At 40.4% G+C, this 13,452-nt stretch overlaps 1 protein-coding gene across 1 annotated transcript in view; it reads left to right on the plus strand.

Moving 5' to 3' along the window:
- The window catches only part of GPC6 (glypican 6), a 1,121,458-nt gene extending 1,108,697 nt beyond the window's left edge, over positions 1-12,761 (plus strand). The window contains exons 8-9 of the mRNA XM_006769576.2: positions 4,389-4,564; positions 8,381-12,761. Coding sequence (XP_006769639.1) covers positions 4,389-4,564; positions 8,381-8,583 — 379 coding nt within the window. The 3' untranslated portion in view covers positions 8,584-12,761. The remainder of the gene's footprint in view (positions 1-4,388; positions 4,565-8,380) is intronic.
- The last annotated feature ends 691 nt before the right edge of the window (positions 12,762-13,452 follow it).

A 13,452-nucleotide genomic window follows, 5' to 3' on the forward strand; every position in this document is an offset into this window, starting at 1 on the left:
AATCAGCTATAGTGTTTGCACGTGATCTAGGAAGCCTGCATCACAATATGAAATGAGGTGTCTTAGTGATTAAGACAAACTGTGGTCGGCAAACTGCGGCTCGCAAGCCACATGCGGCTTTTTGGCCCCTTGAGTGTGGCTCTTCCACAAAATACCACATGCGGGCGCGTGAAACTTCGCGGCCCATGCGCAGAAGTCGGTTTTCGGCCTGGGCGAGTCTGTTTTGAAGAAGTACTGTTCATATTTGGCTCTGTTGACTAATGAGTTTGCCGACCACTGTCTTAATCTGTTTTGGCTGCCACAGCAAAACAAATGGAGTATCTTATAAACAACAGAAACTTATTTCTCGCCGTTCTGGAGGCTGGAAGTCCAAGGTCAGCATGGCCGGGTGAGGACCCTCTTCTGGGCAGACTTACTGTGTCCTCAGGCAAGGCTAGCTTTCTAGACACTGTTCAATGAGGGCACTAATCCCAGTCCTGAGAGCCCTGCCTATTTGCTCCCCAAAGGCCTCGCCCTTAATAGCATCATCTTGAGCATTAGGTTTTCCACATATGAATTGGAGGGATGCATATACATTCAGATAATAGCAAATGTGAAAAACAATAATTCTGCAAAACTGCCAAAGATTTAGTCTCTATACATGGAACCAGGATGAGAAAACTATGCTTGACTGTATCACCCACTTGCCACCCCACAGAATGAAACATTGAAAAATGATGACAACCCTAGTTGTCCTTCTTTCTGGATCCTCTCTGCCCCAGGTAAATGTGCATCCAGCCTCAGAGCCTGAGCTACCTGTAGCAAGAGTCTCCTTCCTTTCCATGCCTCCCAGAACTGTGAGGGTGCAAAAATAGAACGTTGCCATGCCAAAGGGCTGGTGCAAAACCTAATAAAGGGAAGAACAGTATGAGCTCAAAGATATATATCCATTCTTGCAGTATCTGGTCATTATAAAAAGAGATCAACCCCGAGAGGCAACAAATAAACGGGCTCATGAGTCCTGGTGCTGACCTGGGCTCCCATAGACCCTTCAGGCTCACGCCGCCCAGCCACAGATTTGTCCTCAGGATGTGCTGTGGAGTGACAAAATGGCCATTTTCCTGTTCAACAGTGTTTTTCAGTTTAAGTTCCCACATTGTCTCTAGAGTTGCCCTTTGAATACATAGAAAGGAGAAAAGGTTCCTGAGGACACGGGAGCATTGTTCCTTGTTTTTATTGTCAGTGGCTGAGCATCAGTAGGCACAGTTAGAGGCTGGGTGTATTTGGCAGTCTCTCATTGTTCCTGTAGGCTCAGACTCCCAGGGGTACCATTCCCAAGGTAAGCTAGAGCCGTCAGCGTCTGATAAATGAGTCTCGGCCAGCCATGCAGCGCGCACAGCATCTGAAAGAAACAAAGCTCCCCCTGACTCAGCACAGGTCCAGCTGCAAGAATCATTGTCCTAAATGTCGAGGGGCAACACCGATGGTCACCTTTCAGCCCCTCTCCGCTCCAGTACCAGCAAAGGCGAGCCTGGACTGGCTATTGTTTATTCCAATGGGCTTTAATAATTAGGTGGCAATCACAGGGCGTGGCACATATAATTGAATGTCAAATATAGTCAATCCAATGTCACATTTCAGAAGTCAGATCCGGAAAACAATCTCAGAATCCCGTAAGAATTTATCGGTATATCACCTATATCAAAAGGCAGCACAGAAGTTCTTTACTGCAAAAACGAAGAGATGTAGAGTTCCATGACTTTTTAAAAATTTCAATTAGAACTTTTTAAGGCAGTAAATATTGTGAAGCCTTTTGGAAAAGAATTTTTGATGCACCTTGTGTGCTGTGTTATTCATTATGTAGTGAACATTTGGGAAATCGATTTTGTTCAAGATATGGATAAAGACACGGAGCTTCTTCGGGGACCTCTGACTTAAAATGAGTAAACCAATGCATACACAAACCCATCAGGCATAAGATTTCAATCGCTGAACAAATGGCTTAAATGTATGTTTCTCTGTGCGTTTCTATTTCTTTTTCTGGAGACTGATGGATAGAGCCTTTTGTTTCTGGAACTTGGAATGTTACCAGTAGGAAAATAAAGAATTTTAAGTGTATTGTACAAGAATATGCAAACAGGAAGCACACACACACAAAAAGGGAAAGGGAGTGTTTTTCAGCTTTCAGGCAGCAGTAGTAGAGGCAGTAAAAGAATGATAATAATAGCAGTTAGTCCCCAGCCTACCAGATGTCTGTGCCTGGCATCCTGATTCCCCTGAGAACCACTCTTCAGCCCTCCACCTTGATCTCTGCCCAGAGGGAGAACCTCTACCAAGTGAATTACCTGGGCCCCCTTGGTTTCAGCCAGTAGGAGACAGCAGCCAGAGGTCAGAAGGAGGCACTACAGAGGTCAGGGAATCATAACCTAATGATGGTTCTTGTCATGTCATTGGGCCCCTGTCTGTGATTTCAGTTTTTGTGCAGTTGATTCCCAGGGTTCTCCGATACCCTGTGCTGGTTTCCTTCAACCCTGTCTACACCTTTAGAAATAGTCTCTTCTTTAAACTCTCTTTCTTACCCCTTTGAGGGTAACCCTGTTTCATACCAGGGCACACACAAATATAGAGCCTTTGCAGGAATTAGAAAAAAGCACCCAGGTCAATAAATGGGGATCGTTATCCTCTTGTCTTGTCCTTTAGAAAATATTGAAATTTTCTAAAATAAAAGGATTCCAACAAAAGCAAAATAAAAGGTACCCATTTCGCTGACTAGTGCCCTGCAGATGCATAGCTTTATGAGCACAGTACGCGGGCTGGTTTCAGCCTCACCTTACTCCCTCAGCAGATGGCTTGATGCTGTGCACAAAATGTCAGCTGAGCCTGGCGCCCCTACAGAGGAATGGGAAGATCCCTAAAAGCTGGAAATATCTTAAGGAGAGAGTGAAGACTGATCTGGGTCTTCTGAATATTTGGGATCTAAGTGGAAAAGGGACTCTAGGCAAAGATAAGGTGTATGGCAGAGAGAGGCATGCAGCAGATGTATGCAGGGAGTAGATTCTGTAAGGCAAGGAAAGTCTTTTACAGCAAGTACTGCAGCATAAGAAAGGGGAGATGGGATGGAAATGGGCTTTGATTGCTGTGGATCGGAGCTTAGGATTGACAGGCAGTATGGTGCAGGATTGGGGCACTGCCCAGGCTTTAGTCATCATTTTGCCATCTATTAGCTCTGTGACTTTACACAGTTGTGTTTTCCTCTTCATGCCTCAGTTTTCTACGTTACAAAATGGGGATAAAATAGTACCTACAATGGCTGGGAGACTGGATTTTAAAATGCATGTCCAAGTGCTTGGCACAGCCCTTGGCTTCCATAAGCTCTCAGTGGACATTAGGTACTATCATCAAAACTTTTAAAACAGAAGAACGATAAGATGAAAGCTGTATTTCATGAAGATTAATCAGACAGCATGTGCAGACTGCACTAAAAAGGGAAGACAGAACAGGGAAGTCGGTGTGAGGCTGCTCTAGCTGTCTGCACTCCAGAGGGACACGGGAAATGAGAGAAGAAGCAGTGGAAGAAGAGTAGGAGGAAGGAAAACTGACAGATCAGGAGAGTACAGAGTCAGAGGGGGCTCCAAGCACTTTTCTCAGATCTTCGGTCTCCCCTGGTATAAATACACCTGGGCAGAGTAGGCAGTTGACTTTAAAGAACAGACAATTTTGACATTTTAATACAAGTAAAAGAAACATTAATATAAATTTGTCATATCGGTACAAGTAAGGAAATTAAAGAACCATTTGATTTACCCTCTATTTTACTGAATATTAAATTATTCACCGATTCTATTGTAAAATAAAAACCCTAGTGGACACCTCAAGTATTCCAGCAATCACTGGTGACTCCTCAAACTTTCCAAAGATGGTTATTTTATCTGAAGATTCTTCTGATTAAAATCTTAGGTCAGGGCCTCCTCAGTTGAGAAAGAACATCCTCATAGAAGAGAGCTCTGTAAGATCATAAATAATTTGCAAGTTCAGTTCTTACTAACAAAATCAACAGGATTGTTAAGCAAGCTATCAAGTTCCTGACTTAAGTATCTAACATTGGGATGGAGAGAGAAAGAGTAGTTAATTTAAAGTAATAATTTCTGTAAGTCCCCAATTGTGCATTCATCTGTAGGTAAGCCTACCTAAGAATTCAGTGCCATTTTAAAAAAAAACTACTGTGAAGCCATTTTAGCCAATCTTCATTGAGAACATTTATTTCAAGGTTTTACTTTGGCCTTTTTTCCAGGAACTGGGCCCTGATTCTACCAAGGTTTGGGCTCACTGTTAGAAACAGCGTGGCAGAATCCAGTTTCCAGGTCCCTCCTGCCTCATCCTGATCTGTCCTCTCCCTCTGTGCCCTGCAGATACCTGCCTGAGATCATGAATGATGGGCTGACCAACCAGATCAACAACCCTGAGGTGGACGTGGACATCACCCGGCCCGACACTTTCATCAGGCAGCAGATCATGGCTCTCCGCGTGATGACCAACAAGCTAAAGAATGCGTACAATGGCAATGACGTCAACTTCCAGGACACAAGTAAGAAAGTCCTTACCAGTAACCTCCAGAGTGAACCATGGTCACTGACAATTATACCAGCATTTCTCTTAAGAGCAATGTGCACCTTTCATCTTGTGCTATTCTTGCCCAATCTACAAAACTGTTTATAGTCCTTTAGACAGAAAGCTCTGATTCACAAAACTCAGGATATTACTAAAATCATAGCTGGTCTTAAGGATGCAACCCACTAAATTTTAGTGGATTGAATTCAGCTGTACCAAAGCTAAAATTGAGTTTCATCTGCCAGTTGATCCATTCCTCTACTGTTCAATGGAAAGCACCTGCCTAAGAGGTTGTTGGGAAGTTCATTTGAGGCCATATTTTTGTATTGATTTTAGAGAGTAAGGGAGAGGGAGAAAGGGGAAACATCAATGATGAGAGAGAATCATTGATTGGCTGCCTCCTGCACATCTCACACTTGGGATCAAGCCCAAAACCCAGGCATGTGCCCTGACTGAGAGTCGAACTATGACTCCTGGTTCATAGGTTGATGCTCAACCACTGAGCCATGCCAGCCACACAGAGGCCATTTTTAAAAGAGCTAAGATAATATCTTATGTGCCATGAATTCAACTGTATTAATGTTCTCTCTATTCAGTCATATACATACAGAAACCATTGATATTTATATCTGAAATATTTAGAGAAATAGTAAAATATAGATGCAATATCACACTTAACTATTTTATTAAATATCATAAAAGCATCAGAAGTGACTTGAAAGGCTACTAAGTGAACATTGATATGAAACTTTATTTGGGTTTTGTCTAAATGGTTTCCATATGCATAACTATTAAGGCACTTTTTTTGTTAGTTTTGGGGGTTTTTTTTAAGTAAGCACCCTTACAGAGAGAGTTCTCAGGAAAATATTTCTTGAACATGAGATGTGGAGTTGCCAGTGATTCTGTAATTTGGTCACTGATGCCAAAGATGATGTTTGTGTGCTTGAATTAATGAGATAGAAAGAGGTTTCATCTAAGTCTTAGCCATCATCCTACTGAGTTGTCCCCTGCAGAAATATTTTAGTGTTTTATTATATTTTAAATAACAAAAATCAATTTTCTGAATACAGGGTAATTGCCCACCAGATAGACTTCATTGCTATAAAATTTCTCAGACTCACCACATTATTTATCTTCCTCTTTACTATGCCTCTCCTTTCTTCTTCAGAAGAGAACACAAGGTTTTAGCCTTTTCTGCTTCTCCCTTGCTCATTACTTAGCCTCACTCATCTCAATTTATCTGTTCTGTCTTCTCTAGCTAACAAAATGGTTTATTATCTGGATAATGACTATTAGAATAAATTATTCAAGATGCATAAGGATTAGTTGATGTTGGTCTTATTTCTCTCTCCTCTTACCTGAAGAGGTTATATACATGTCAGTCTGCAGTGCTTATGGAAAATTCTTGAGGAGAGATTTTGCTCCATTTCCCCTTCAGAAGCAAACAAACAAAAATCCATAGTAGCTAAGAGAGTCACTTAACTCTAAACCAAGTACCAAATTTGACCCTTTATGTTATGATCGTGTCTGTCATACAAACCATTATTACATCTTCTAGCCATAATCACCTTTATTGCTTTTGACGTTTTTAAAAATCACCCATGCATTTGTGATTCCTCTCAGAAAGAGATGGGGCCATTACTTTTCTCATCTGGAATCCCATGTCATTATTTGCTTACCACATTTTTAATATTCTAAATAGCTTTAATAATATTTTTTAATAGTTAAATTACTTCTTCTTTGTGATACTAGTGTTTAGAACAACCCCCTTAGCAACTCTGTTTTCTCTGAATTTAATTAATGGGCATTTTCCCCCTTGTAAAGGCCACTAAAGATAAATCAGAGAAAATGTTAAGAACCTGGTAGATTGTATTCAAGTGATCTTACCTGGTATTTAGATGTCCCTTTTTAAAACAAAATAAATTGTGATGAGTTGTGCCTTTCTCTGCCAGGATACATTAGAGAAGCCCCTGTATCACCTTAGCTTTTATTTAAGTAGCATCAAGCAGCCAAGATGGCATCAGTCTTTCAGGAGCAGCGTAGCAAGCTCGTCATCACTGAAAGCCAGCAGGGAGCAGTTAGGGCTATTGCATGGAGCAAGTGGAGAAAACAGCAAATGTCATTACCGGATTTACAGTTTCCTGAGTCCTCCCAGGAACATCATCTCACTTATACACCATAACAATTCTGTGAAATAAATTGGATTATTCTCATTTTTATAGGATAAGAAGAAACAGAGCCTCAACAAGGCTAACCCGATTTGTCCTAGTTCACTTAAATTAAATAAAGCAAGTTAAAATCCAGGTCACCTTTGCTGCGGGAACCATGTGTTTTCCATCAGGCATCATTGTGAGCACTGGGTTTGGTGTCCTCGCACATTTCATGAGGGTGTCTGTCTTCACACAATTTAATCCTATTGTCCATATTTCCTGAGATGAGGAAAATGCCAGAACCTGAGTAAACTGCCCAAGGCACATTTATTTACTCCACGAGCTATTTATTGAGCACCTGCTGTATGCCAGGGACCATTAAAGGCATGGTGATCAGAAGTGCACAGCGACACAAAGTCTCTGCCCCCAGCAAGTTTACATTCTCATGGAGGGGACTAATCTAAATATATAAGCTCAGCGACCAGAACGGTAGAACGACCAGAATGACCAAGACGACCAGTGACTATTACACACACTGTGGCAGCCAACCAGCCTGATCCGGGCCCTGATCGTCCCCCACTCGCTGGCCCCACCCTCTACCAGCCCCCAACACCCCAATTGGGGGCGGAGCCGGCCGGCCAACCACCTGCATCCCCTCCCCCTCACTGGCCTCGCCTGATGGGCCCCCATCGAGGCGGGTCGGCCAGACCCCACCCATGCACAAATTGATGCACTGGGCCTCTAGTAAGAAATAAGAAAACAAGTAAACAACACAATTGCACCAGCTAGTAATTGATGGAGCCTGATCTGGGACCCAGGTCTGATACACAGGATTTATGAAACAGAAAAGAACAAAGCAGTAAGAATTGGGACTAGAACAGGCCCAGAGGCATGCTGAGCAAGCAAGGTGCTGCACTAAGACCACATACTGTTTGGGCACCTGGACATTGGTTTCAAGCAAGAAATGGCAAACTTTTTTTGTAAAGGACCAGATATTAAACATGTTCAGCTTTGAAGGCCATGTGTGAACAGAGAATTAAACCATGTATAAGTGAATGGCTGTGGCTACATTCCATTATAACTTTCTCTATGGACACTGAAGTTTAAATTTCACATACACATTTTTTACATGTCACAAAATATTATTTTTCATTTGATTTTTTTCCAAACACTTGAAAACATAAAAATCTTTCTTGGGTTGTGGGCCATACAAAACCAAGCTGCAAGCCAGATCAGCCTGCAAGCCATCGTTAATCAACACCTGGTTTAAAGGGAGAGGCTGGTTGAGACAAGGTCTATCCTTGTTCTTAGGGGAACAGAGGTCAAAAAAAGTTGTCAAACCCAGCTTTGCTCAGTGGTTGAGCATTGACCTATCAGCCAAGAGGTCACCAGTTTGATTCCCAGTCAGGGCACACACCCGGGTTGTGGGCTTGATCCCCAGCAGGGGGCATGCAGGAGGCAGCCGAAAGATGTTGATGTTTCTCCCTTCCTCTATCTCTCAAAAAAAAAACAAAACTATTGAGATGGGGTGGGGACCATTGGGTGGGGAACTGTCCCCTCCCACTACCATGCCCAATTCTGTTACAAGCCTCCAGTCTTTCCAGGTTGTGGTCTAACTTTCTTTGTCAATCTGTCCACACCAGGTGATGAATCCAGTGGCTCGGGGAGTGGCAGTGGGTGCATGGATGACGTGTGTCCCACGGAGTTTGAGTTTGTCACCACGGAGGCCCCTGCCGTAGATCCCGACCGGAGAGAAGTAGACTCTTCTGCAGCCCAGTTCGGCCACTCCCTGCTCTCAGCGTCTCTCGTCTGCATTGTCCTGGCACTGCAGAGACTGTGCAGATAATCCTGGGTTTTTGGTCAGATGAAACTGCATTTTAGCTATTTGAACAGCCAACTCACTTCTTTTCTTACACTCTTGGACAATGGACCATGCCACAAAAACTTACCGTTTTCTATGAGAAGAGCAGTACTGCACTCTGCCTCCCTTTTTGTTTTCCCAAAGAGTAACGGGTGCCAGACTGGACTGCTTCCTCTTTCCTTTGCTATCTGTGGGAACCTTGTCTATTCTAGAGAATTCTTACTCAAATCTTTCTACCAGGAGATTTTCTTACCTTCATTTGCTTTTATGCTGCAGAAGTAACGGAATCTCACGTTGTGAGTCATCCCCGCCCCCTCCCCTTTATAACAACTTGGAAAAAAAAGTAGGAATAATATTCTCCATAAAATCAGGCCAAACCCCAAAACAACCGCATTTTCAACAAAGAAGCAAACAAGAGCGAAAAATAAAAGAGCTCCAACACCATCAATCCAGTATTACCAGGCAACTCCCAATGTAAGCTTTTCTGTGACTCATTGCATTTTTAAAAAAATGCTATGGGGAGAAAGTTTGAAAATGTTTTTAGTGAAGTGAAAATGCACTGTTGTCTTGGAGGTATCATCTTGCACTCTAACCACACAGCACCAAACTGACTTAGAGGTACTGGTACTAAATTTGAATTCTATCTTTAAAATGACACAAAATATTATTATAACTCAGCACCTCCCTCACCCTGACCAATTTCAAATGCAGTAATGGTGCCATTCTCCTCAATTCTCTTAATGTCTTTGTCCACTGGATCCAATTGGCACAGATTTCCCCTTCATCTTCAGTTACTAGTGGACATCCCCATCCATTTATCCTCCTCAAGAATCTGAATGGAAAATAATCATCAACAAATGCAATCGCTTTGCTTTAGCCATAGATTGGACATTAATTTGGTATCTGCCCCTGTGCTCATTACCTCCCAAATGAAGATTCCTTTTAGTGAACTGATAAGCAGTTAGACCCATCAGTGAGTTTTCATTTTTAGCCATTTGCTTTGTGTCAATTGGTTTCTGCATCACAAGGGCATTCTCTTACAAAATAACTCACAACAAAAAAAAGACAAGACAAAAAAAATATATATATATAGTATTGACATGGAGATTTCTTTCACTTTTTTAGTCTTAGTATGATCATCTATTTTTATATCTATATATATATATAAATCACAGATTTTAACTTCTTAATTCCAAGCTCAGGGTTGACACACCTTTGTAACAAAAATGTTTTGTCAACCAGCTCTTCTTGTTTTGTGCTGCTCAGAGAAGGGATTCTTCAATGATCTGTGAGCACCAAGAATCAAGAAAGAGACCTTTTTACGTATCTAACTGTCCATTTAATAAAAGTTTGCCAGGGCACACCCTTTTTGCATGAGCGTGCTTTGTCCTGGATGCTCCAGACTGTATCGAGCTCATGGAGAGAGCCATGGGTATGTAGGACATTACTGGGGATGGAAGCTGTATGGGTAAAGAATGTGTTATTCACGCAAAACCATTGTTTTCACGTACAATGCCTTCAGCCTAGGATTCCTACCTGGCACTTGAGAAAATGTCCTAACACAAGAGGCCAATTTAGAGCCACAGCCTAACTGGTCCACCCAAGTGTGCCAAAGCTAGGCCCTGTGCTCCCCTGACAGAGAGAAGCAAAATAAACCAAAATGGGGCTTTATGAATACATTGACTATCCATATATTTCTTGGTTTTTATGATGCATCTGGGGTTGGGAAAAGTAATGTTTTAAGACACCAGAGTACACCAGTCACTCACTGTTAATTAACCCATTGGCAGTAATGACATATAAATGGTATTTTTCAATCCCCTTCCTCATCAAAATTATAATTAGTTATTGATTTAGTCATCGCGTTTAAGTAGAGCATATGCGCACAATAGTATTAAGTATAATTGAGCACTTTTGCAAAACTGAAAGTATTTAGAAGCATCTATTGCTATAGTATGCCTAATGAAATATGAAACGTAGAATTCTGAGAGACTTTGTGGCATTTTTTTTTCATTAAAATTTTTATGAAGTTAACATTTAGCCTAATTCAGCATTACATACTTCTAGAAAAACATTTCACTGCCAAACTTTGGCTTTCGGTCACCAATTCTACATAAAATATCTCTATGAAGGACCAATTTATGTTGTTCATGTCATTGTATGTTCAGAAATCAGCATTGTCTTTCTCCGAATAATTAAGGTGCAATACAAATTAAATCAACCTTGGTTGGACAGAATTTTGAGTAATAATTTGTTTTTATGGCTTTAAACTTCAAGTCTTTCCTTTTTTAAATGTGTCTGCATTGTCTTCTATGAAATAGATCAGAATGCCTTGTTTTCCCTGTGTTTTCACCCAAAATGGTTTTGTGCATGTGTATGAGTACACATTATATTACTGAATTTGAACCCATGTTCTGTACACACTAAACACACAGGTAACATATAAACACCTGCTTCATTTGTTCAACACCTTCATTATTAATAGCATTCATAATGGTTAGATGTCGTGATCCATCTGAGCCAGGCAGAGAGCTGAAATGACTATCAGTTAATGATGCCACAATATTAGTCACCTGCATGAATGTGGTCAAAATCATTCAAATTGTACTTTCTTGTTTTTATCATCATTCTAATATTTCATATGATTTCAGACTAATTTAACATGAGACTTAATCTAGTTACTCCATTTCAGAAGAACTTTGAAACCTCATCTCACCCCACCCCACCTCTGGCCAAATTAATTTCTCTCATTTTAGCAGTGTGATAGGGAAGCAATGATGCTGCATTATTTTTCATGACCTGACTTCTTGGCTTTGATGTCTCCTAAGTTCTGTAATGACATCATAACCTCTGTTACAAGTAGAGAGGGATGGGCTCACTGAAGTCGGAACTAGAATTTGTTGGGTGATGCTCATAACTGCAAACACTTAGCTTATTGAAGTGCCTCTATTTACATGTTTAGTTATAATATGTATTTTTCTAACAGAAATACACGTCTGTAATTGGTGTATATTATACTTTGTATATGTTACAACAAAAGCTAAACAGAGGCTAAAGTCTTTAGCAGAGAAGAATGAATTACAAATTCACGTATTAGAGCTCTGCTATGGTTCTGTACTGAAAGACAGCCATGACAACCTTCTGTCATCTTAATGAAGGTCAAGTTGGCACTTTGATTATAGCCTTCCTCAAACAACCTTAGCAATAGCAATCTGACTCCCTTACAGTGACTTACCCAGATAAGTATCTTGTATGACCTGTTTTAATTGTAAGGGATAGAAAATACTACTTGTCTACACTGAGAAACACTATTATTCATTGAAAAGCCGAATTAAGTATAAAAGTAACATTCTATAGCTCAAACTGAAAATATTATTGGTCACAGAATCCTGATATTTAATTTATATTCCCTGCTGCAGACATTAGCCTACTTTAATTCTTTAGCCATTACATACATGTTTTGGCTACACACTGAACACCAACTAAAGTCCCCAAGGAGGAATAAAACCTTAGCAAATTCCTGAGTTGTGATTCTTTTGTTACTTCTATTTGCAAGGCTAATTGTCAAGTGGTTTGATTAAAGGTGGAAGCGTTAGAAATGCAAGTTTTGACTTATCTACAACTTGCAGAAATTCAAACTCATTATCATTTACTTACAGTCACTAACAGACCTGACTTTTAACAAGACAAACAAATGGTAGTTTAGCTTTGCCAGCAGAAGAGTAAAGGAGACCATAACTTATAAATTTGCAATGTGTTCCTCCTCGGTGGAGACATTAGCCAGTGTTTAGTTTTAGGCCAAATTATACAAATAGAGTATTGATTTGTATGCATTCTGGAGCCTTGCTATATCATGATTTGCTACAACATGAGAACTCAGCCTAGCATGGGGCCATGTGAATCTCACTCACAGTGGAATAGTTCCTGGAATCTTTGACCTTGCCTTGCAAGGAGGTATCTCCATGAAAAGAAACCTAGCAATGGCCTAATAGTGAGGTCTCTGCGTGCATATGCGTAATATATATGCAGGATAAATGTGTGCACCAATCAAACCTAAAATTTTATGTGACTGTCAAATGAATATTATTTGGGTTAAGATTTTTCATTTCTGATTTGGATAGAAAATTGCTATTAATCTTGTATTAAAATAGTTTTTAAAAATCTACCAGTGCCCTTTCTGCATTTTCTTAATTATTGTCATAGTCTAAATTTCGTAGCTTTTGAATTTTTTTTGTTTGAGGCCTTTCTAGAAGCTGTAATAGTACAAAAGAAAAGAAGAGAAAAAGAACAAAGATGAAATCAGCCCTGCTCACCTAAGTATACTTGGCATGTAAAATCATGAACTTTTAAAACTTTAGAATATTTACGGTTTGACAAACATGTGGACGATACTATATGCTTCTTTTCTATTGGTTTCTTCTCTAAGATAAAATTTAGTGGCTTGAGAACTGATGTAAATACTTTATGAGGTCAGAAAAATTAGATAATATTGAAAGAACTAACAGTAACATGTTAAAGATTGATTTAACAAGTATTTATTAAACTCCTACTCTGCACTAAACCTGCTCCAGGTGCCGATCCCTGATTACCAAAACCACCAGTTGGAAATTATTCATTTTTACTACAGTTAACCATAATTATTATGGATGCATCACTCATTTCAAGATGGTCTTCTAAATAAAAAAGGCCAGGAGAGAAACCAAGATGGCGGCATAGGTTAACGCCAGAGATTGCTGCCTCGAACAACCAATTCAAATTACACCTAAAAGACAGAACAGACATCAACCAGAACCACAAGAAGGCTGGCTGAGTGGAAATTCTACAACTAGGAGGAAAGAGAATATCATACCCAGA

This window comes from Myotis davidii, unplaced genomic scaffold (genome assembly GCF_000327345.1).
Source record: "Myotis davidii unplaced genomic scaffold, ASM32734v1 scaffold419, whole genome shotgun sequence".
In the NCBI taxonomy this organism is placed as follows: domain Eukaryota; kingdom Metazoa; phylum Chordata; class Mammalia; order Chiroptera; family Vespertilionidae; genus Myotis; species Myotis davidii.